At 42.1% G+C, this 24385-nt stretch overlaps 1 protein-coding gene across 1 annotated transcript in view; it reads right to left on the bottom strand.

Annotated features, from left to right (window-relative positions):
- The window catches only part of KCND2 (potassium voltage-gated channel subfamily D member 2), a 341883-nt gene that overhangs the window by 17638 nt on the left and 299860 nt on the right, over positions 1-24385 (bottom strand). The window contains exon 2 of the mRNA XM_054173839.1: positions 3110-3272. Within this exon, the coding sequence (XP_054029814.1) occupies positions 3110-3272 (163 nt within the window). The remainder of the gene's footprint in view (positions 1-3109; positions 3273-24385) is intronic.

Below are 24385 nucleotides of genomic sequence, written 5' to 3'. Positions count from 1 at the left end.
GATTGCAAACAAGCTCCCTACAGTGCAGCAGAAGGCTGGCCTCTGCCTCTGACGCACTGGTCGTGTTGCAAAGCGGGATTTCATGCTAATTACAACAATGTATTTCCACGGGTGGATGAAGGAGCTTCCTTTTAAATGTATTACAAATGAGATCACGTATAGATAGATTTATCTTTTCTGTCTTCTCTTGAGCATTAATGTGCAGCAATTTTTTGCCAAAAAGATGAAACAAAAGGGATTGTCTAACCTTGACTGACTGTGCAGAACGCAGTACATGCTTACACTGATGGTCTGACGGCTCTTGAACAAACCTAAAGTAAGTAACAATTTTCTGCTGAGAACTGCCAGTGCTGCTGGGATTAGATTTCAGCTCTTCAACAGAGAACGTTCTCTTAGGTTTTCTTCAAGCCCAAATGCTTTTCTATTTTGAAGACTATGTTGATTAAGCTTCTGTGTGAGTTATCAATGAGGTAAGTTGCACAATTCAGCTTTACAACTCTCTCCATCAGATGGAAACTGTTGGAGCTAGCGGGAGGTGCCGTGGCCTGCAGAGGTTCATGCTGTGCTCCACGAAACAGCACCTTCTTTGAAGCTTATGTTCTTCATCCTTAGAGAACAGAAGGCTGGTGCCTCATTTATTTTAGAAAACTATGTAAATCTTGTCTTGTATTGAATGAAGAAGGAATTTCAGACTTTAAGAATGTGACCTTTTTGCTTGAATATTCTTATACAATGCAGCAGAGCCCTTTTGTGAAATGCAAGGCTATACTTCATAGCTCAATATTGCTAAATAGGGACTATGCTGTACCCAAGAAGTACTTTTTTATTGATTTCCTTTTTCTTCAGTCTGTCAGACCGATATTCAGTTCAACCAACACTTCAGTCACTTTAGATTGAGAACGAGATCAGCTTTGCAATAGGAGATTACCAATGAAACACATATCCAGTGCTAAGTTAATCAGACCTCAAAACCATTTTCACCAAAGCAAGAAGGGCATTAACAGTTATGAGAAATCTCTCATCCTTACTTCCTTACTGTTGTCATTGTTCTGGGGAGCACAGGGAAAGACACTTGGCAAGACTGCCATTCATCACTTCATATTCCTGCTTGGGACATACAATGAGCTCACTGTTTTGCAAGGAGAAAATGTTAGTTATTAATTTAAGCAGTTTCTATTCAGGAAGAGATTATGGAGAAGAGCAGCCACTCTGCCAGTCTAATTTTTGCAAGGTATTTTCTTGTGTGCATCTTTACTTTCACTGGCAAGTGTAAAGCAAGCATAGAAAATTCTGGTTTATGGCATGCACTAGGAAACAGTTTCTATCTAAAGTAAGGCTTGTTGTGTCTGAACTTATTATGAAAGCTCAGAGCAGGCACATTGATTGCTGGAACCAAGCAGACCTGTTACCCATGACTGGTGCAGTGCTGGGAGGCACAGTAATGAACAGCTGTGTTCTGGCTGATAGATACTGACTGTTTACTCTGTCTGCTGCCATTACACAAACAGAAGTGGAAATGTTCTGGACAGAACAGTGTAGTGTAGAAGTGATGAGTTCTCTGCATGCTCCAGCTATGGGAGTGGGAAATGCACAGACGAAACTAGGACGTGGGACAAAATGGCATGCAGTGGAGTGGATGGAATTAGTAGATAGGCAAGATATGGATTACTGAAGCAGTTTCTAGTTTCTAGTCAGGTAGGACATGTCTGTGATATGGCTGGTTTCTTTTATGGCCATTTTCTTTATCTTCCTCAGCTTTCTTCCAAGATGTGGCCATTAAGGGTGTAATATCTTCAGCCCAGGCCTGTGACTGAGTTTTTTGGCCATATAACTCTGTTTCTCCTGATTTTAAGATATGCTGGGAATTGTATCACAGTGTATGTTTACTTCATGTCTTTTTTGTGACTAAATCAGTCAAAAAGGTGGTTGAAAAGAAACACACAAAGATTTTGTATCTCTAAACCTAGTGCTGTTGTCTATGTGAAGCACAAGCCCCCTGTGGCTGCTTGCATTTGCTGGTCTATATATGTAGTCCCCAGCGATCACCTGCAAGCACACCTCTGCTCTCCCTCTGTCACTGGAGACTCAAGACCTCTGGAGAGGGACTATGGGACCACAAAAAGTCCGAGTGGTGACACTTCAGTCTTGGTAATCTTACATTCTGTGTTGCATCCAGAGCATTCTGACTGTCAGCAGCAGAGGAGCAGAAGGTAATGCATGTCAGCTCCCTTATCAGTGCTTCAGGTGCCAATGGAGGCTATCTGAGCCGCTTAGCATTACATGGTTGGGCAAAGTAGGTTGGCAGTATTGGCAACGATGTGGAGAGGAAGGTGACTGCCCAGAAGGTTTACTATCTCTTCTGGCAAACAGTTCTTCCTGGCTCCTGACCTTGTCCTTATGGGTCAGGGAGGGAAATCGTCTTTTGGTAGAACTAGCTGATTATTAGTGAGAAACTCAGCAAATCCAGGAAGCTGGAAAACGAGACTTTTGCTTTGGACTTTTCCTGATTAAGCTCTTTTTTCTTTTTATTTTTTTCTGAAACCTTTTAAGTGAAGTAGAGCTGAGGAGGCAAGTTCCCCAATAATAAGATTCCCCAGAGACTGAATCTGAAAATTAAACACATGGATTAGTGAAGCAGGCTGTTAGGACAGACATTAGAATCATTATTATGGGGGGCTTTTTGTTTGGTTGTTTGGTTTTCTCATCAGAGGACTGGTGGAAAGAATGTCTGCTTGAAAACCACAGAAAAATCCTCAGTGGGTGGGACTGCAGATGCTGCCTGAAAAATACTAGCTCTAGTCTAGCAACCAGGATGAATTACCTAATAATAGATCTGTAAATTTTGACAGAAAAGGTCAATGAACCATTTTGTGTTTTATTGGTTGTTGGTTTTTTGTTGCTGGTGGTTGTTTGTTTTGTGGTGTTGTTTTTTCCCCCCTCACTAAAAAAAGCAACAGCATTTGCATCTGGGACACAGGCTAGGCATGTAGCACATAGATACAGTAGCTCTCTTCCTAAGAGACCAAACCTACTTTGAGGATGCACAGCCTATAAAAAGTCATATTCATCTGTTGTTGAACAGCAAAAGGAGCAAAAATTAGGCGCTCACCTTTTGTGCCCTGCGCTTGTCTGCTCGCTGATTCTGGTGGTAGATGCGGCTGAAGTTGGAGACAATTACCGGAACTGGCAGAGCGATGACTAAGACCCCGCTCAGGGAGCATATTGAACCAAAAATCTTGCCAGCTATTGTCTTCGGCACCATGTCACCATACCTGGGTTCAAGAAAACAAAACATTTAGCAGAGGCAAAAGTCTCCTTTAAGTATTGAATTTCAGGATGTATTAATTGCACAATGCATTTTACTTCTCTTGCAAATAACAGTTGCTGCATCTAAATAATACTTTGTACGCCTGTGCATACATACAGAGCTTGCTCAGTGCTCTGCATTCATAATGTTAATTTCAAGCTGCTGTTGGGTAGCCTGTGGACATCTATGTTGTGCTTGCTCTAGAACCTCTCTTTGTATTGCAATGGAGTGACATTGCTATGAAAAAAAAATCTATCTATCTATCCATCTATCTATATTTTTATATGTATATATATAGAGAGAACAGAATAGAATAAACCAGGTTGGAAGAGACCTTCAAGATCATCGTGTCCAGTCTATCATCCAACACCACCTAATCAACTAAACCATGGCACCAAGCATCCTGTCAAGCCTCGCCCTGAACACATATACATCTATCTATCTAATCTATCTATCTATCTATCTATCTATCTATCTATCTATCTATCTAAAATGAAGTCCTTACCCCATTGCTTGTTGGAAGAACTCATCATTTTTCATTGTCAATATCCTAGGGAGACCACTTGGTAAGGTAGATGTCAAACTGCATAATCCTTTGTCTCACTGAGCTGATATAGTACTTTCATTTAGGAGGGTAGTGCATTTTGGGACAGGTTGCCCAGGAGATCATGGACTTTCTATCTTTGGAGATTTTCGACATTTGGCTAAAGAAAAGCATGGCTGATTTAAGCTATTGTTGTTGATGGGCTGCCTTCGAGTGGGAAACTGGACTAGCTGACCTTCAGAGGTCCTTTCTGTAATCTAGACAAAAGCAAACATGACCTAAGCAAACAACCAAACAAATTCTAGCTGCAAATCCTGGCACTGCTCAGAATGACTAGGCTGCCACCTTTCTTTGTGACGCTGGATATTGTTTTATCCAGCAACTAAGAACATAATACTGCTGAAGTATGTGGAGGCACTTGAGTGACAGCTTATTAAGAAATACCAGCTCTTTGGCCTCTCTAGACTGCCACATTCCATAGAGAAGTATGTAATTACATACTGCAGAGGTGAATAAAGAGACAAATCCCCTTCTAGTACTATTCTGGTTTTAACCTTACTGGATTTTAAGTTATTATTAAACATTGATTGCAGCAAGCAAGTTTAGTATGCTTATGAGCAGAGAGACAGCACATTACCCTATTGCAAAGAATGTATAAACTTTGAACGTAACAAAAAACAAGAAACAAAAATCTAGAAAGGACAACATTTGGCAAAAAATGCTTTCTGGAAAACACAACCTGCCTGGAGGGGAGTATGAGGGGAGACTTCAAGTCACATGGACCAAATTGTGCACATAATCATGAGAAGGAAGGGAAAAAGAGATGAAGACCTCAGGTGATGGAGAATCTACGTAGGCTTAGGGAATGCCTTTTATCAATGAGAACTCAGCATATGTCAAAAGGAGATTATGTATCAGCTTGTAGGCTAAGATGGATGTTTGCATTTTGTGCAATGAGAGGAAGGTGGTTAATGTAAATATTCAAGTAAGCTGTTGTCCAGGCAAATGTAATATACATGATTAAGTCTTAGATTATTGACCAAATAGTGTATAAAATAAATGTTTAGTTGCTTTACAAAGTATGTTCAAGGGTAAAATATTCCCAGGAAATGATACATTAAGATTTCTACCAATAACCCCCTCCTGCACCTGTTCAGAATTTGAATGCTGTTAATTTCTGATTTTGTGACATGCAGGGCCAGATAAAAATAGTTAATGTAATAGAATCCATCTTCTAAATTATTTATATAGCTGGTGTTAATTGCAAGATATATAAACCTGGAAAAATTCTAGATAAAGAGTCACGTTGTCCTTCACATCAACATTTACACCTCACGACACAGGAACTTTTGGTGCTTATCTTCCGAAAGCCAAAGCTGACTATCAGCTGTCAGGAGTGATGCATGCCCAGCTGTTTTCTTTGGCCAGGGGTAAACGACCATTCAAGGTCCTTTTGACAAATGGGATCCCCAGCACATTAGTAACCCCAGGTTTTTCTCAGGTGGAGTGGTGAGATGAGTGGTGGGCCTGGAGCCAGTCTGGTGTGCTTAGGGGAGAATAGAATAGAATAGAATAGAATAGAATAGAATAGAATAGAATAGAATAGAATAGAATAGAATAGAATAGAATAGAATAGACCAGATTGGAAGAGACCTTCAAGATCATCATGTCCAACCCATCATCCAACACCATGTAATCAACTAAACCATGGCATCAAGCACCCCATCAAGTCTCCTCCTAAACACCTCCAGTGATGGTGACTCCACCACCTCCCCGGGCACCACATTCCAATGGGCAATCAGTCTCTCTATGAAGAATTTCTTCCTAACATCCAGCCTAAACCTCCCCTGGTGCAGCTTGAGACTGTGTCCTCTTGTTCTGCTGCTCGTTGCCTGGAAGAAGTGACCAGCCCCCTCCTGGCTACAACCTCCGTTCAGGTAGTTGTAGAGAGCAAGAAGGTCTCCCCTGAGCTGCCTCTTCCCCAGGCTCAGCAACCCCAGCTCCCTCAGCCCCTCCTCATAGGGCTTGTACTCCAAACCCCTCCCCAGCTTTGTTGCCCTTCTCTGGACATGTTCCAGCAAGTTAAAATCTTTCCTAAACTGAGGGGCCCAGAACTGGACACATGACTCAAGGTGTGGCCTAACCAGAAGTCACAGGATCAAATCACTGATAATCATTGCCAGTTTACTGTATTAGTTGCTGTTTTACTTCATCCTTCTAGATAACAATCCAAGTATTTTCTTAAACTGAATCAAAGCATATCCACAGAAGGCTATTTAAAAGGCAATATATATTTACACACACCTGACAAAGCTAGATCTTCAAATGTCAAATACACACACTCTCAGTACTACTGGAACAGATCCATTAAATTAGATTCCAAACCCTATATTTAGATGCCTGTCACTTGAAATGCTAAATTGCTGAACCTTCATAAGCTCACATTGTCACTGATGGCCGCTCTGGACAGAAGGCATTGCTTGCTCTGAGTAATTTGAAGATGGTGCCGGGTGCTGCACTTTGGCCACAACAACCCTATGCAGCACTACAGGCTGGGGTCAGAGTAGCTGGAGAGCAGACAAACAGAAAGTCACCTGGGGGTGCTGATTGACAGCCAGCTGAACATGAGCCAGCAGAGTGCCCAGCTGGCCAAGAAGGCCAGTGTCACCCTGGCCTGTACCAAGAATAGTGTGGTCAGCAAGAGCAGGGAAGTCATTCTGCCCCTGTACTCTGCACTGGTTAGGTCTGGGTCCAGTCCTGGGTCCAGTTCTGGGCCCCTCAATTTAAGAAGGACATTGAGACTCCTGAACATGTCCAGAGAAGGGCAACGAGGCTGGGGAGAGCACAAGCCCTATGAGGAGAGGCTGAGGGAGCTGGGGTTGCTTAGCCTGGAGAAGAGGAGACTCAGGGGTGACCTTATTACTCTCTACAACTACCTGAAGGGAGGTTGTAGACAGGCGGATGTTGGTCTCTTCTCCCAGGCGGCCAGTACCAGAACAAGAGGACACAGTCTCAGGCTGTGCCAGGGGAGGTTCAGGCTAGATGTTAGGAAAAAGTTCTATACAGAAAGAGTGATTGCCCATTGGAATGGGCTGCCTGGGGAGGTGGTGGGGTTGCCATCACTGGAGGTTTTCAGGAGAAGACTTGATGGGGTGCTTGGTGCCATGGGTTAGTTGTTTAGGTGGTGTTGGATTGGTTGATGGGTTGGATGTGATGATCTTGAAGGTCTCTTCCAACCTGGTTTATTCTATGTATTCTATGTATTCATAGATTGTTTAGCCTGGAGAAGAGGAGGATCAGGGGAGACCTTATTGCTGTCTACAACTACCTGAAGGGCGGTACTAGCCAGGAGGGGGTTGGTCTCTTCTTCCAGGCAAGCAGAACCAGAACAAGAGGACACAGTCTCAGGCTGTGCCAGGGGAAGTTCAGGCTTGAGGTGAGGAGAAAGTTCTTCACTGAGAGAGGAATTCGTCATTGGAATGTGCTGCCCAGGGAGGTGGTGGAGTCACCATCCCTGGAGGTGTTCAAGAGGGGATTGGATGTGGTACTTGGTGCTGTGGTTTAGTAGTCATGAGGTCTTGGGTGACAGGTTGGGCTTGATGACTTTGAGGTCTCTTCCAACCTTGGTGCTTCTATGATTCTGTAATATAGCTCATTCTGTTGATCATGTGACACTACAAGTAGGCAAATCAAGTGCAGACTGGCGCTCTAGGCCTGGAGATCGGAACCTTTCCGTGTTTATGTGTACCCACTGAGACAAGGAGGTGCTTTTTCACAGTCTTTCACTGTTAGAGAGCGAAATGAAAAATTAAAAGAGGACTGTCTGATACATGCAAGTACCTTGCAATGTTTTTCTTACCCTCTGGGCAAAATGACAGGTGGCTGGATATACTGCTTACTTTAATACAACTTCCTTTTGATTATTTTTCTCTTTCACCTTGAGGAAGTTGTACTAGGGCGACATGTTTCCAAATGCAATATTATTTACCCATCGTTTAGTGCTAATAATATCTTTCCCATCATTCATAAGTCCTGCATAATTAGTTTTTCTGCTGTTGCTAAACACTGTGTTGGAGATGTTTAAATAAAATTATGTTCAGGCAAAAATAAAAATTTGCTTGCAAGAAATAAGCCTTCCTGCACAGGAATGAAAAATGCATTTGCTCACTTTTGTGACAAAATGCATTTTTTACCACATGCACCCTGGTTAGCCTTGCTCTCCTTGGGGAGAGTGACACAGAATTTAGTCTAGTCTAGGCATGACCAGAATGGTTAATGAAGGTCTTCCCGCTGGATTAGACATTACCTTTAGTTATACCTCATACATCACTGAATGCCACCAGTGGAAGTGGATGGCATAAAACAAAGGGGAGATTTCTTCCTTCACCCCACCTGCAGTTGCTTTATTCCTTGGGAAGCTTAAGTTAAAAAAAGAGTGTAACTCCGTTTTCAGATGGCACAGTCGCTGTGGTGCTTGTGCTTCACAGTGAAAAAAAGAATTACACTTCATCTCTAAACCAGATTCTAAATCCTGCAGAAAATCTGATCTCTTCCGTCACGGAGAGAACAAACATGGAATCTCATTAAGCAATTTGCACACAGTCACTTTTCAATAGGGAACTGTTGTGAGGGTTTTTTTTCCTAGTGCCACTTTGCTTGTCTCGCTGCTTTTCACACAGTAGCTGCAAACGTATTACCCTTTATGTGCTTTTTTTTCCCCCTTTGTTGCTGTCTTTTTATAGCTTTGTGTGTAGTCTGTTCCACATATGTCTATTATTATGGACATAGCTTAAGTTGGTCTTTAGACATTTACTGTCTGTGCTGACAATCTAATTTTGTAATGTCAGTTGTGTCACCCCAATATTGTATGCTCTGGATGAGTGAAGAAAAAGAGGTGTTGTACTGATCCCTGTTATCAGGCAGGTGCATTCTACTTCATTAGCCAAAGAGAGAAGGGAGAAGGCTATGACAAACTAGGTGTGTCAATCAAATCACAAGTCAGAAACAACGTGATCATACTGATGCTTAGGTTTCACTAGATGTAGTCCAGACAGGTCAGATACGTGTTATTGCTTGTAGTCTGTGGACATCTGTTCACTAAGTGACATCATACAGGGATGGGTGGATTAAAAGGCATGTGTATTTGTCCCAGTTGTGTTCAACAGGTGACAGGCCACATTTTCACAGGTGACTCCTTACTGCAAGGAAAGAGATTGTGCAAATACTGGGTCATTCAGAGTACTGATCTGAGTAACAAGGGGGTGATTTACCGCTTTGAGTGACAGGTTTAGGGGCACAAAAGGCAGCTTAAATCACACACAAAAGGCTGAGCTGTCATAGTAGTTCAGGACACTGAATGTATTCAGGTTTACAAACGCCCAATTTGTAATCTAAGTGTTGTCACTTCATATCTTACCCACGGACATCCACTTGACAAAGTGACGCTGCTCTTCTAATTGATGAGTAGAGTATAACTGATGTAGTATGCCCATAATTCAAGAGATCTCAGGCAACAGAAGCTGTATTTGTGGCATCATCTGCTATTTATCTTATTCCTGAATCTAATGAAGACTGTTATTTGATGGACTGTTACCTAAGATGGAATATTTCTTAAGTCAAAGGTCTGGTTTATAATTGAAAGGAGTCATACTTTCTGGTTATTTTTATTATATATAAGCAGAGAAGGTATTTTCCTTAATAATCTTAATAACAGAGAGTTACAATGCCTCTTATTGAAATACTTTTGAATTTTTTTGTTTGAATTGTTTTGGTTTTTTTTTTTTTTTTTTTTTTGAATTGTTTTTATTTCTTTGTGGCTTTTTTCCCCCAATTAGTAAATGTATTTCAGAAGGTAAGTGATCACAGACATTTTACCTTAATTTTTTTTTCCTTTTTGGGGTCTGTGACCAATCAAAAGCTCATATTTGGGATAGATTGCAGCCCCCCAAATGACCTTTACACCAAAAATCTGAAACTGTAGGATGTATGGAGTAGGAATGAATCTTGGATGTCCATCAAGAATAGTGTGGCCAGCAGGAGCAGGGAGGTCATTGTGCCCCTGTACTCTGCATTGGTTAGGCCACACATTGAGTCCTGTGTCCAGTTCTGGGCCCCTCAGTTTAAGAAGGACATTGAGACTCTTGAACGTGTCCAGAGAAGGGCAATGAGGCTGGGGAGAGGCCTTGAGCACAGCCCCATGAGGAGAGGCTGAGGGAGCTGGGGTTGTTTAGCCTGGAGGAGGATCAGGGAAGACCTTATTGCTGTCTACAACTACCTGAAGGGAGGTTGTAGCCAGGAGGGGGTTGGTCTCTTCTCCCAGGTGACCAGTACCAGAAGAAGAGGACACAGTCTCAAGCTGTGCCAGGGGAGGTTTAGGGTTGAGGTGAGGAGAAAGTTCTTCACTGAGAGAGTTGTTGGCCATTGGAATGTGCTGCCCAAGGAGGTGGTGGAGTCACCATCCCTGGAGGTGCTCTTACGGGATTGGCCGTGGCACTTGGTGCCACGGTCTAGTAGTCATGAGGTCTGTGGTGACAGGTTGGACTTGCTGATCTTTGAGGTCTTTTCCAACCTTGTTGATTCTATGATTTTTACAGAGGCCAAATAATTTAGGCTGCTATTGACAGATACAATGACAGGGGAAAAAAATATTACCAGTATGTTAAGAATCTTTTCTGCAATAATTTTATTCTGACACTAGAGGGCATAAACGACATTAAAATAAATGCAAATGCAGAAACGTTTCAAAATGCATCTTACAAATCCAGGCACTCTCTCCCACCTCCTTCAAATTCATTTTATATTCTTTTAAAAAAGGAAATTTCTACTCTGATTGGGAACTGTTGTCTGCTCTCCTCTTATTTTTTTTGAAAAAGAAACCTAGCAGTCTTTTTGTTTTCAAACATTTAAAACATGTCAGCAAATGATGGAGTTGTAAACTGAATGAAAAATTAAGATTAATTCGGTAATATTTATGTTTATGACCAAAGAACAGTGAAAATAGTAGGAAATCTTTGTAGAAACACTTTTGCTTTTTTTTTTTTGCCTTTTTTTTTTAATGTGTGGGAGAAAAATTGCATTTCCCAGTGCATTTAGCATCTCACCCAGGCAGAGTTCAAGCTTTTTTGCACTGCAGCTGATTAACAGAATGGTGCCTTGCTTTTCTGGGACAAGGTCTATGCTCCCATCCGTCTTCTCAGCTGCTTCCTTGCTCTGGTCAGGGTGGGTGCTTTGCCCACCCGGGTAGGATAATAATGCAGCTACCTTCTTGATTTCTGTCTCAGCTAATGGCTGTTTCCTGTTCTCTGGGAGCTGCAGGCAGAGCCCCAGAGGCTGCTCTGGTGAGATTATCCAGATGCGTTTAGGCAGCCAGCCACCCAACCAGCCATACACTTATGTGCTGGCATATGGGAGAAGGCAAGAAAAGCAATTCCAAGCCTCTTTAACACTTAACAATAACCATGATGAATCTGTAGCCTTACCTAGGTCTTAAAATAGCCTAATAATTGTTGAAAAGTACTTTCTAATAACACATAATATTGCTGTTTGTGTGAGATGTGGAGCGTTATATAGATTATTCCAAATTTTATTCCAGCCTAGGGAGATTTTGCATGGAATTGCAAATAATCTTCCTGACTGCTTTTACTGCTGTGAAGGGCCTGCATTATCCCTCTCTTCTGCTCAGTAGTGATGGACATGGTTCCCTCTGGGGTCCACCAGTGTTCCTCCAAGCACTGGCCAGAATGATTGTACATAAGCAATGGAAAACTCATCTGCTGCTCAAGAGCGGCAGTGCTCCCTGGGCTTTTCGGCATGCAGTGCAAGAGAGTCAAGATATGCCCCTGCACCTGGCTGAGTTAGCAGTTCTTGAAATACAAAATTTCTAATGAAATTTAGGGATTTTTAAAGTTTAGTTTTGTTTTGTTTTAATGTACAACAATGTTTTAACCCAAAAAGCCTACCTTCGTAAAGGTGAGCTTTAGTACTTAGAGGTCAGTAAAATGAACTTTTCCATGGAAAAGCTGAAAGACTTACCCAAATAAACATTCCCAGCTTCCTGCATTCAAGACAAAGGTACAGATGACCAAATTCATAGAATCATAGAATCAACAAGGTTGGAAAAGACCTCTAAGATCATCAAGTCCAACCTGTCACCCAACACCTCATGACTACTAGACCGTGGCACCAAGTGCCACGTCCAATCCCCTCTTGAACACCTCCAGGGATGGTGACTCCACCACTTCCCTGGGCAGCTCATTCTAATGGCTAACAACTCTCTCTGTGAAGAACTTTCTCCTCACCTCGAGCCTAAACTTCCCCTGGTGCAGCTTGAGACTGTGTCCTCTCATTCTGGTGCTGGTTGCCTGGGAGAAGAGACCAACCCCCTCCTGGCTACAGCCACCCTTCAGGTGGTTCAGTTTTAATTTACCATTAAATATTGAATCCAAACATCTAAAAAAATGTGGTTGGGTGGGATTTTTTGGTTCTCTCTCTCTCACTTCACAGGCAAAACTAATATCCTAATTGCTCCTGAGCTGCTGCAAAGCACCACAGAAGTATGGTGTCTGGTTCATGTTGGATGTGGGCTATTTAAACTGCCAGAGCTACTAGCTCAGCTGAGTTCTTACAGCTGCATCACAGTCACACAAAACATACTGCTGAGGTGGTGTCTTAGTTTGTGGGTTTTTTTCCCACCAGATTTCAGAGGCAAAAATAAGCATGTCTGTTTCTAGGAAAAAGAATATTTCTGAATGGATCAGACACTTTTTATGAATAAGAAAAGCAACACAGCAGAGAAACTGCTCCTGCTGCAAAACGTTGCAAGACGTCTTTTATTATCTAAATCATGGTGGTTGTCATGGTGCACTGGCCATCATCCACACTTGTAGATGAAAATGGGCCTTTTTTAGACTTTGGAGCCAAAGGGAGCTTTGAAAACCCTTTTGCATTGTAGCAGGCTTCTGTAGCAAGTGCAGGTGCCCTCACCCTGTGTGGACACTGCCAGTGCCTGCGGCCTCTGCTGCTGAAAGGCAGCGCTGAGACTGTGACAGTCACTGCTGAGGGTCTCTATGTGCTGCAGACAGCAGGCATTGGCTTGTGCTTTCAAACCTCTTTTTGGCTTTCTAAAAAAATTGATGTGATGTCACAGCCCATTATGGAGTACCTCAGAATTGAGGCTTCTAGCAATAGCCTCTGTAATGGAGATGTTTATCTGGTGAGAAATCTGCCATGTATTTCGTGGGATTTTATGTGTAACACGATATCCAGGTGGACTACCACACACTCCAGAAAGGAGGAGTGACTGATTGGTTAAGCACTGCCTTTATAGTGTAATGGGTTTGTGAATAAGCTGATCTCAATTAACTCCTTTTGCTATAAGGCCAGCTCTAGAACTAAGGAGATAGGATGCAAGGCAGAAAATATCCGTTAAGCACTTTAACTTTGAGATCAGTTAGAAAAGACCATCAATGAAGAACAGAAACTATCCATTTTGAGAGCAGAAAAAGAAGTTCTATGCATAAAGCAATATTAGAGAAATGTCAAATTATATCTGACAATTGCAAAATGCTGTCCTTGTCTAAGGAGGGTGCTGTAAATTGTAATAAAACTGTTCCCTAGAGCTTCCAAGCTGCTTGATAACGAAATGCTGGCAAGTTGACACTAATTAGTCATTTAGTTCAACATTGCATTCAAACCCAGATAGTTTAAATTGCTACTGGTAACAAGTTTAAGTGGAATTTCTAAAGAGGCATTTCAACTGTGTGGCCTTAAGGATCCAACCTGTACATTTACAACTAGAAAAGTACCAAAATTGCTGTTTAGGAACTAATTCTATTTTAAAGGGGGATTGGACGTGGCACTTGGTGCCACAGTCTAGCAGTCATGAAGTCTTGGGTGACAGGTTGGACTTGATGATCTTTGAGGTCTTTTCCAACCTTGTTGATTCTATGATTCTATGATTCTATGAAAAACACTCTATGTGAATGCAAAATGATCAAGGGCTTGATTTGGAGGAAGAAGGCAAAGGTCAGTAGAGATGTCTTTATTTACTAAAATTGTCTTTTGACCTAAAACACTCTAATTAACATAGAATGAATTCATTACTTTGTTGTATGACATCAGGAATTCAAGTCTTTGAAAGACCATTGTAATTAATGCTTGGCTGGATTCATAAGATGGTGCAAATGATTAGAGGAAGAATACACTTAGCCTCTGTCACTGAGATACTTTGCATTTGTTGGGGCCTGATGCAGACATTCTGTTTTTCCCTTCTATTTTATATGAAGCCAAAAGTAACTCAAACCAAAACAAGACAATCTGATCTTTTCTCCTGTAATTCTGACATGCTTCCTTAAGAGAAAATGTTCTAGGGTCTTTGCTTCTAAAAATCAATGACTTGTATAACTTACTTAGTCAGGATCTAGTTTTTCAATAGTTCTTCATAGATTCATAGAATCAGTGAGGTTGGAAAAGACCTCAAAGATCAGCAAGTCCAATCTATCACCCAACACCTCATGACTATTAAACCATGGCACCAAGTGCCACGTCCAGTCCCCTCTTGAACACCTTCTGGGACGGTGACTCCATCACCTCCCTGCCCAGCACATTCTATTGGCTAACAACTCTCTCAGTGAAGAACTTTCTCCTCACCTTGAGCCTAAACTTCCCCTGGTGCAGCTTGAGACTGTGTCCTCTTGTTCTGGTGCTGATTGCCTGGGACCAGAAGAGAAGAGACCAACCCTCTCCTGGCTACAATCACGCTTCAGGTAGCTGTAGACAGCAAGAAGGTTTCCCCTGAGCCTCTTCTTCTCCAGACTAAACAATCCCAGCTCCCTCAGCCTCTCCTTGTAGGGCTTGTGCTCAAGTCCTCTCCCCAGCCTCATTGCCCTTCTCTGGACATGTTCAAGAGTCTCAATGTCCTTCTTAAATTGAGGGGCCCAGAACTGGACACAGGACTCAAGGTGTGGCCTAACCAGTGCTGAGTACAGGGGCACAATGCCTTCCCTGCTCCTGCTGGCCACACCATTCCTGATACAGGCCAGGATGCCAGGATGCCTTTTGTCACGGCACATGCCCCCACACAAGCACATGTATAGAAGGGACTAAACAGCTATTTCAAGGCTTAGAAATGAACAAAGAATACCAGTAATAGGTCAGACCAATGCTTCACCTAGCCTAATGTTCAGTCTCCCAAATTTAACCTGAAGCAAAGTTATAGGGGAAAAAAAATAGGCTAAATAATTATTTTGTCCCCTTAATTCATGCACATACTGGGCATTCACAACACTTTTTTGGCCAGTGTCCTTATGACTCTTTTTTGCTGTGGTTTCTTGCTTTATATGATGCCCCCAACCAGGTCTTTGTATTCAAAAAAGCAGCCAGTGTGTGATCTGTAGCCATCCTCCTCCTGTTACTTATGTTTTCATAGCTATCCCTTATCTATTTTCATTACATTATCTATTTTCTAGCCTAACAAGTCCTACTCTGATTAGACAGAATTTGCTCCCTACATTTGATCACACCTTCTTCCCTTTACTGAATCTTCTCCACTTCCTTTATACCATTTATCAAGAAAACAAAACTAGAACTGCACACAATAATCAAAGAAGAGGTATGGATGAGCTCAGAATAGCTTATATTTTCTGGTGCCAACTTTGACAGTGATCCATTATTATTCATAATGGTAATACATAATTTCTCACCCTTGTTATTTCTCTGTCCAAATCCGTATTGATGGGACCTGGTATAATTTGCCATACTTGCCACATCATTGACAGAGGAAAAGGAGCTATTAGGCTACTGGCACAGCATGCCTCAAGCTGCACCAGGGGAAGTTTAGGCTTGAGGTGAGGAGAAAGTTCTTCACAGAAAGAGTAATTGGCCATTGGAATGTGCTGCCCAGGGAGGTGGTAGAGTCACCACCCCTGGAGATGTTCAAAAAAGGACTGGATGTGGCACTTGAAGCCATGGTTTAGTTGTCATGAGGTATTAGGTAATAGGCTGAACTTGATGATCTCTGAGGTCTTTTCCAACCTGGTTGATTCTACAATTCCATGACATAATCCTTACAAAATAAGCATGGAAATGTCATAGCTCACCCAGCATCTGTGTTAACCAATGATGGAAAACGCACTCCTAGATTTGTAACAAAGTTTAGGTTAAAAAATGCCCTTTTTTCCCCCCTTTTTGGTCTTGCAAATAGGAGTTTTTAAAGTTTTAGTTCATTGTTTTGTTTTGTTTTGTTTTGTTTTTTCCCTTTGCTCTTTCAAAAAGTCCCTAAAAATAAATATTTTATATATTATTGGGAAATAGGAACCAAGGTATAAGCACACCAATCCCAAACACTCAGCATTTTAAACAAATTGATACAAATACAATAGAGCATAAAGCATTTCCAGCAGTTCAGAGACATTCATTTGAAGTAACAGGGTATAAAAATCCTCACCTTCAAACGTACCTCCATACCTAGCTACTCTTCACATTAAAGATTGGAGGTATATTACTACCTCTTCAGATGAGAGTCTAGCCATAATGCCTAGCAGAAATTGAGTAACAAGCAAGGTGGTAAACAAGAGCAGTGTGAGATTTATCAACTATGCCAGGTTTGACTGTAAAGCAAGTCCAGCTGCAGGCTCCATTGAATCTCAGCAGGATGGACTAGGCTTTGCCACATCCTTCCTGGGATACAGTTCCAAAGGCAGCTGCTAAATCACAGAATCACTCAGTTTAGAAAAGACCCTTGTAACATCAAGTCCAGCCACTAACTCTGCTCTACAGAGCTCACCCCTAAACCATATCCCTAAGCACCATATCTAAATGACCTTTAAACACATTCAGGGTTTGTGGCTCAACCCCCTCCCTGGGCAGCCCATTCCAAGCTTGTGACCTCTCTTTCTGTGAAACTTTTTTTTCCTAACATCCAGTCTATACTTACCCTGTTGCAGTTTGAGGCCATTCCCTCTTGTTCTGTCACTAACAAATAATACCCATCTCTAGCTGGCCTTGGTTCATGGATGCTCTCTGTTCCCACAGACACCTCAGGACCACATGAAAGATGATAAACCAACACAATCTTTACTCTAGGAACACACTGTTTAGTAAAACTTCTCAGCATGATGACTAAAACTGTGACTGAGCTGTGGAGAACAGGTATCAGTGTACACTCCAATGCACCTTCCTGAAGCTCAGGGGAGAAGAGAATTGTTTTCCTTTTAGCAGTGTGAATACATACATTCTGGGTCCAGTGTTCATCCCAGTTGCAATACTTGTGCAAAATAAAAGCAAAGTCCAAACAAAGCATTGATCTGCCAATACATTCCTAAATGTCTCTTGACTATATACTTGCCCTCAGGTCAAACTGCTCCAAGTATAAATCACACTAACACTAGAAAAGCACTGTGTAAGTTTGCAAGGACAGACATGGCTGTTTTATGAGAGCTACTGGGCACAGCACTGAGATCAGTGAACTGATTTTGCTTGGGAATCAAATCCAGCTGCTCCCATGTTCAAGTAAAACTCTGACAGACAAAGGCTTAAGTCACTGCTGTTCAGCACTCCAATGGGCAGATCAAGATCTAGAGATTCCCAGCAAATTTAAAACTTATTGCTCTGTTTTGTTTGGTTTTGTTTTGTTTAGTAAAGTATTAAACAAATTCCCCAGTCTGCAATGGAAAATGAGCATTTGAATTCTGGCTTACCTCTTTCCTTTTCCTTTCCTGTCTTTGCCTTTTGGCACATGATTCAACTTAAAAATATTCTTGGTTTACTTCTGCATATTTAGTCCCAGTAGATAACACAGGAATTTAGTAGAGTGAAATACTCATAGTAACAATATTTCAAAAGTATCCTTGAAATAATACACAGAATTATATCCTTATCTTTTAAAATAATCAGGTATCCTTATCCTCCCAACTTTCTCCTTGTTACTTGTTTTACTTCAAATATTTACACCTTGTTTGAAAATCATAGAATCATAGAATCAATAAGGTTGGAAAAGACCTCAAAGGTCATCAAGTCCAACTTGTCACCCAAGACCTTGTGACTACTAAACCATGGCACCAAATGCCATGTCCAATCCCCTCTGGAACACCTCCAGGGATGGTGACTCCACCACCTCCCTGGGCAGATCATTCCAATGGCTAACAACTCTGTCAGTGAAGAACTTTCTCCTCACCTTGCACCTAAACTTCCCCTGGCACAGCTTGAGACTGTGTCCTCTTGTTCTGGTGCTGGTTGCCTGGGAGAAGAGACCAACCCCCTCCTGGCTACAACCACCCTTCAGGTAGTTGTAGAGAGCAATGAGGTCTCCCCTGAGCCTCCTCTTCTCCAGACTAAACAATCCCAGCTCCCTCAGCCTCTCCTCACAGGGCTGTGCTCAAGTCCTCTCCCTAGCCTTGTTGCCCTTCTCTGGACATGGTCAAGAGTCTCAATGTCCTTCTTAAATTGAGGGGCCCAGAAGTGGTCACAGTAATAGGCTATTGCATCACATTTAGCACTGGTCTGTTAGGCCAACTATTTGCTTGCCAACACAACCGCCGGTGAACCGGTATTATTTATACATTCCTTCAGGCAAAGTTGAAAGAAACACAAAGTAGCTTGTGTCAGTGTGACACTGTTACTGGTCTAATTCACTTGGGATCTCTGCCAAGTATGGAATACTTCAGGAAGTTTTTCTCTAATGCTAACTCTGAATCTGTTAAACCACAAGTAAAATCTACTGTATCGATTTTTATACAAGCACACACACCTTTACACATTATATATATACACACACACACTTAGATAACACTAAGAACATTCCACTTAAGGCAATAATAATTCCTTTTTTACAGTTTTTTGTGCACTAGAAGATTTATTGCAGACCAGGGTCTTAGTGTCCCTTTTTAGCTAGTAGCCAAGAGAGTAATTTTTCTGAGAATATCTGCTCCAAATCCAGCTCTTTCCTCTTTCATGACATCTTTCTTGCATTTCTACTTAGACTATATTTGAGAAAACTCCACAGTGGAAGTTACTAGCTGCAACAGACTATTTACAGTTCAGGGTGGGTTTGGTTTTCTTTGGTTTTCTTGTTGTGATGGTTTTTTTTTCCCTCTTTGGTCTAATTGTCTCTTTTATGTTCTCTCCCAGTTTGCAGAGATATCTGGGCTTGCTCTGGTAAGTCCAGGAAAAATGAAAGAATTCATCTACTTTAAGTAGAATGAAACAAAAGCCTCTTTTGAGTGCACTCAGAAATGCTCACAACTCAAGTTTTTCATCAGTGCTAAATCACCCCAAACCTTGAGAGAAGGAGGGCATGCTGTAGCATTCAATCCTCTTAGAGTTCCCTGACAGAGTAATTAGTTACCACTGAGCATAGCTGTATCCCATTTCTTGCAAAGAAACCAAAGGCTTCTGTGAGCTGCTCTGCCCTTGGACAGCTTAACTCTCACCCTCCCAGCTGCCAAGCACTGCATCTGCAAGCTGTAGAAGCTTGGCATTACATAGCTTTTATAATTTAAAAGGATAATTGTCAATTATTATATATAAGAAGTATTGGAGAAATGATTAGGACACAGAAGTCCTGTCATCATCAGATTGTGTGTGGACTTCGAATGCTTAACCACATTGGCTTTGAGTCTCGACATGACTAAATGGGTAATTGTGGATATGGAATGCTAGCAGCATGTTACAAAGAGTAGAAATGGGTTTACCTACTTCTGCCAGTTTTCATACTGCATTTTGTAATGTGACCTTTTGTGTGCTAGTAATTGGACTCAAGCCACCAATGAATCTCTAAACATTAGGGAACTGCAATGACACAGTAATGACTTTCTGTCACTACTAACCTCATTTCTATTTGGATTCATGTTCCATAACTGAGAGGTTTTCTGTATCACAGTATCACCAAGGTTGGAAGAGACCTCAAAGATCATTGAGTCCAACCTGTCTCCACAGACCTCATGACTAAACCCTGGCACCAAGTGCCATGTCCAATCCCCTCTTGAACACCTCCAGGGACGGTGACTCCACCACCTCCCTGGGCAGCCCATTCCAATGATGAACGATTCTCAGTGACGAACTTCCTCCTCACCTCAAGCCTAAACTTCCCCTGGTGCATCTTGAGACTGTGTCCTCTTGTTCTGGTGCTGGTTGCTAGAGAGAAGAGACCAACTCCTTCCTGGCTACAACCTCCCTTCAGGTAATTGTAGAGAGCAATAAGGTCTCCCCTGAGCCTCCTCTTCTCCAGGCTAAACAACCCCAGCTCCCTCAGCCTCTCCTTGTAGGGCTTGTGCTCAAGGCTTCTCACCAGCCCAGGGAGGTGGTGGAGTTGCCATCACTGGAGGTGCTTAGGAGAAGACTTGATAGGGTGCTTGGTTGCATGGTTTAGTCAATTAGGTGGTGTTGGATGATAGGTTGGATGCAATGATCTTGAAGGTCTATTCCAACCTGGTCTGGTCTATTCTATTCTATTCTATTCTATTCTATTCTATTCTATTCTATTCTATTCTATTCTATTCTATTCTATTCTATTCTATTCCATTTATCACATTTGAAAATGCAAACTCTGTTTCAGAGCTCATTAAAAATTCAGGAGTTTTCTGGAAATTTTACCAGATGCCCAATGGTAAAAGCATGGATTTTGGAAGGTTGTGTGAGACATCTCTGGCCAGAGAGATGCGACTATAGATAAGCCACATGTGCACTCAAGAAATCATGCCATAGGAAATGATGGAAAGGGCTTTTCTCAGTTCCTGCCGGTGTTTAATAAAACGCTTACATATTCAGCAAGCCAAGCCTGAAATTTGGCACTGTTTTAAGTGGACAATCAAACCACAGCTAGGAGGAAGTTTGCAATTTTTTTAACCAACACTGAGTAAAGCTTTTGGAGACTAGGGATTTCATGAAGGGTAAAATCCTTCATGCAGGAAATGTTTTTGATCACAGGCCTTCATCAACTGGTTTGCACTAAACACTGAGGCTGGAGTTTGAAGTGAACAACTGCACCTGCTTCCCTGCCTTTTGGAAGAAAAGCCTTACCCTAGCCCCTCCTTTCTGTAGGTTTTGAAGGACAAATATATTTCACTTAAGATGATGGCTCAACATGTATTCGTGGAGGATGTAGCTCTCATTTTAGCATGGATCTGGATTCTGTGAAGGAACAGGAATTCAGTAACACAGCATTACTTTGCTGTTGTGGTTTTTTTTTCTTCCCCATCCAATTGGCTTACCCTGACATTCCCCAGAGGACAGACTCCATTTTTAGGTGTCTAATTCTCCTGTCATTTGGCACAGCCTATGTGCAAATCATTATGCCTAATAATTAGATCCTGCAGTGCTCAGAGTTGTGACATGAGACTTTCTGAATCATTAATATGGTGCACCCGCTGTAATTCTTTCCCTTTCCAGAGGTCGTGTGTCATGCTCAGAGAAATGCTGTGGTATGTAAGACACAGGCATGGAAACATTGTGAAAATTGCCTTTTCAGTAATGATTTCTGTGCTTCAAGTAAGAGCCCCTTTCTGCTTCTCCATTGAGTACTGAATTCCCCAAACCAGTGATTTCTGGACATTTTGAAGCACACACCAGCTTTCTTTGGACCACTGCAAACCTTTAGAATCACATTGTTAATTGAAAACACTATAAAGGCAGTGTACTGCAAACCATTTATCTTGGCCCTGCCGCCTGTGTTTTTTGACCCCTTGGTGTAAAAAGAAAACTAAGCAAGCAAAGCTCATTCTGACCAGTACTCTTAACCATAGCTGAAAGATTATTTCCTAAGCCACTCTCTCCAGCTTGACCTCAGGTCCACAACAGCATCAAGGAATAATCTAAGAGTCTCTACCTCTCCCCACTTCAAACATACTACATGCAATGTATCCACCTGGAGAATGTATTAGCCTGGAGAAGAGGAGACTCAGGAGTGACCTTATTACTCTCTACAACTACCTGAAGGGAGGTTGTAGACAGACGGATGTTGGTCTCTTCTCCCAGGCAGCCAGTACCAGAACAAGAGGACACAGTCTCAGGCTGCGCCAGGGGAAGTTCAGGTTGGAAGTTCAGGACATCATTGGAGGTTTTCAGGAGAAGACTTGATGGGGTGCTTGGTGCCATGGGTTAGTTGTTTAGATGGTGTTGGACTGGTTGATGGGTTGGACGCGATGATCTTGAAGGTCTCTTCCAACCTGGTTTATTCTATGTATGTATTCTATGTAAGCGACACCTTTCTGTTTGTAAAAATCACTCAGGAACTCTAACCAGTATCTGACAACTTTTCTGCTTAATTTTGCCTATGCCATTCACTGAAAACTTTGCCCTTGGATTTTAAATGTCTATGCAATCTTTCAAGTCCAACTGTGTTTCTTTTATCTCCACAACAACAGACACAACTTAATGAGGACTGCCAAGCCCTCTCCTTTTTATGCATTTTCAATTAGTTTTGCTTCTCACTGAGCATAAATCTCTACTTAGAGACCTTTATATAGCAAGTCTTCTGTCCTTTTCTGATGTCAGGTTTGTTATTTTCAGTGCTGCACACTGATTTCTTTCCTTTCCCCCCACCACCTTGAGATTTTTATTATAGGAACTTCCTTGTTTCTGCTGGTATTATAACTGCACAGCTTTGAGGAAGTAACAGGCATCCTGGAAGAAAAGTCAGTGCTGCAAGCCTGGTGCAGAAAGATGATATAAAATCAGAGCCCTGCTTCTCAGTGAACTGGATTGAAGCTGCCTGGCAATTGCCCCCTGGGTCTTCATTGAAGCTGATTTTCAGCTTGCTACAAAAGTTGTGTGTCTAGAAAATGGGTGAAGAAATGATGTGATGTCCTTAAACAGGGTAAGAGGTAGAGGCATGACAGGTATGGCTGCACATCATTGCTGTGGCTATTTGGATGTTGTGCTATGTTGCACACTGTTACTTCTCTTTTGGGAGATGGGAGTTGGTGTCTCATGGTTGTAAGCATTCTTAAACTGCCTTTAAGCCCAGAAATGTAACACACTGGCTCACTGCTGTCTGGAAATCACAGATGCTAATTGTTCTTTCAAGACCATTTTTTTTCCAAAAGTAATGTTTTCAAGTGAAGCATGGCTTCTGATGAGGACCAGATTCTGGCCTCTCCACTTGAAACAACAGCCTCACTTACTTCAGCAGGGCAGGTATTTTATGAATATCTGCTTAAAGCTATGAATGTCTGATGTTCGTGATCTGGCTCATAACCTGTATCTTGTGGCAGAGGAGACCCCACAAATTGCAGTGTCAGTACTGTTTCTTGGGATGATACAGCACATTATGTAATGAGGTAATTTGCATAATTTCCATTAATTTATCTGCTGTGAGAGATCTCCCTGGTTTCTCTCATTCCTTTTCAGTATATAGAATAGAATAGAACAAACCTGGTTGGAAGAGACCTTCAAGATCATCGTGTCCAACCTGTCAACCAATCCAACCCACCTAAACAACTAAACCATGGCACCAAGCACCCCATCAAGTCTCCTCCTGACACCTCCAATGATGGTGACTCCACCACCTCCCCGGGCAGCCCATTCCAATGGGCAATCACTCTCTCTGTATAGAACTTCCTCCTAACATCCAGCCTAATCCTCCCCTGGTGCAGCCTGAGACTGTGTCCTCTTGTTCTGGTGCTGGCTGCCTGGGAGAAGAGACCAACATCCGTCTGTCTACAACCTCCCTTCAGGTAGTTGTAGAGAGCAATAAGGTCACCCCTGAGTCTCCTTTTCTCCAGGCTAAGCAACCCCAGCCTCTTCTCATAGGGCTTGTGTTCCAAACCCCTCACCAACTTTGTTGCCCTTCTCTGGACACGCTCCAGCAAGTCAACATCCTCTGGTCCCTTGCAGCTTGCTTAATTCCAGTTTGTACCACACCAGAGGTTCTCCTTGATGCTGTCCCTGCTTCACCTTACATCCACAGCTGCAGCAGCCTTCTTATGGGAAGAGACTGCTTAGACCCAGCTGAGAAGAAGGGAGGGAGGTAGGCAGGTCATGGACCTACTGCATTACCATAGCCAAAGTGCCACAGGAGAAACCATTCTCATCTTTTTAATTTCCATGCTTCCCTTCTAGCACTACAAAACCTGAACAAATAATAGTTTTGACAGAAGGAGTAGAAATATCTCAAGAATCTGAAACTGAATAGCCCTGTGGGCTTATTTCTGTGGTTCCTGTCATATTTGCTGGCTTTTCCTCTGGCACATTTTAGGTCATCCTTCACTGTGCTGGTGAACTTAGACTTTGAGATCTCAGAGTTACTGATTGATCAGTTTTGGGTGCTAGACAGCTAAAAAGTCACTTTTCATTGCTTTCAAAGTAGGTCAAATTTTGGCTGTAAATATTAGGAACATTTTCCTGGTTTTGTCCAAGACTGTACAACTACAAGTAGGCAATAGTTCATGTCAGATAGCAATTCAAGCCTCTCTCCAGGCCTTTCTTTCTTTAATGTGCTCATCAGTATTAGCCACTAAATGCATTTGCCTTAGGAGCTAGAATATCTTTACTTTCTATTACCAACAGTATGGCCTTAATAAGAAGGCATGCAGGTATATCAC

Source organism: Dryobates pubescens, chromosome 27, assembly GCF_014839835.1.
Source record: "Dryobates pubescens isolate bDryPub1 chromosome 27, bDryPub1.pri, whole genome shotgun sequence".
Lineage (NCBI taxonomy): Eukaryota > Metazoa > Chordata > Aves > Piciformes > Picidae > Dryobates > Dryobates pubescens.
Note: the sequence above shows the minus strand (reverse complement) of the source record. Positions and strands in the feature narration are given on the sequence as shown.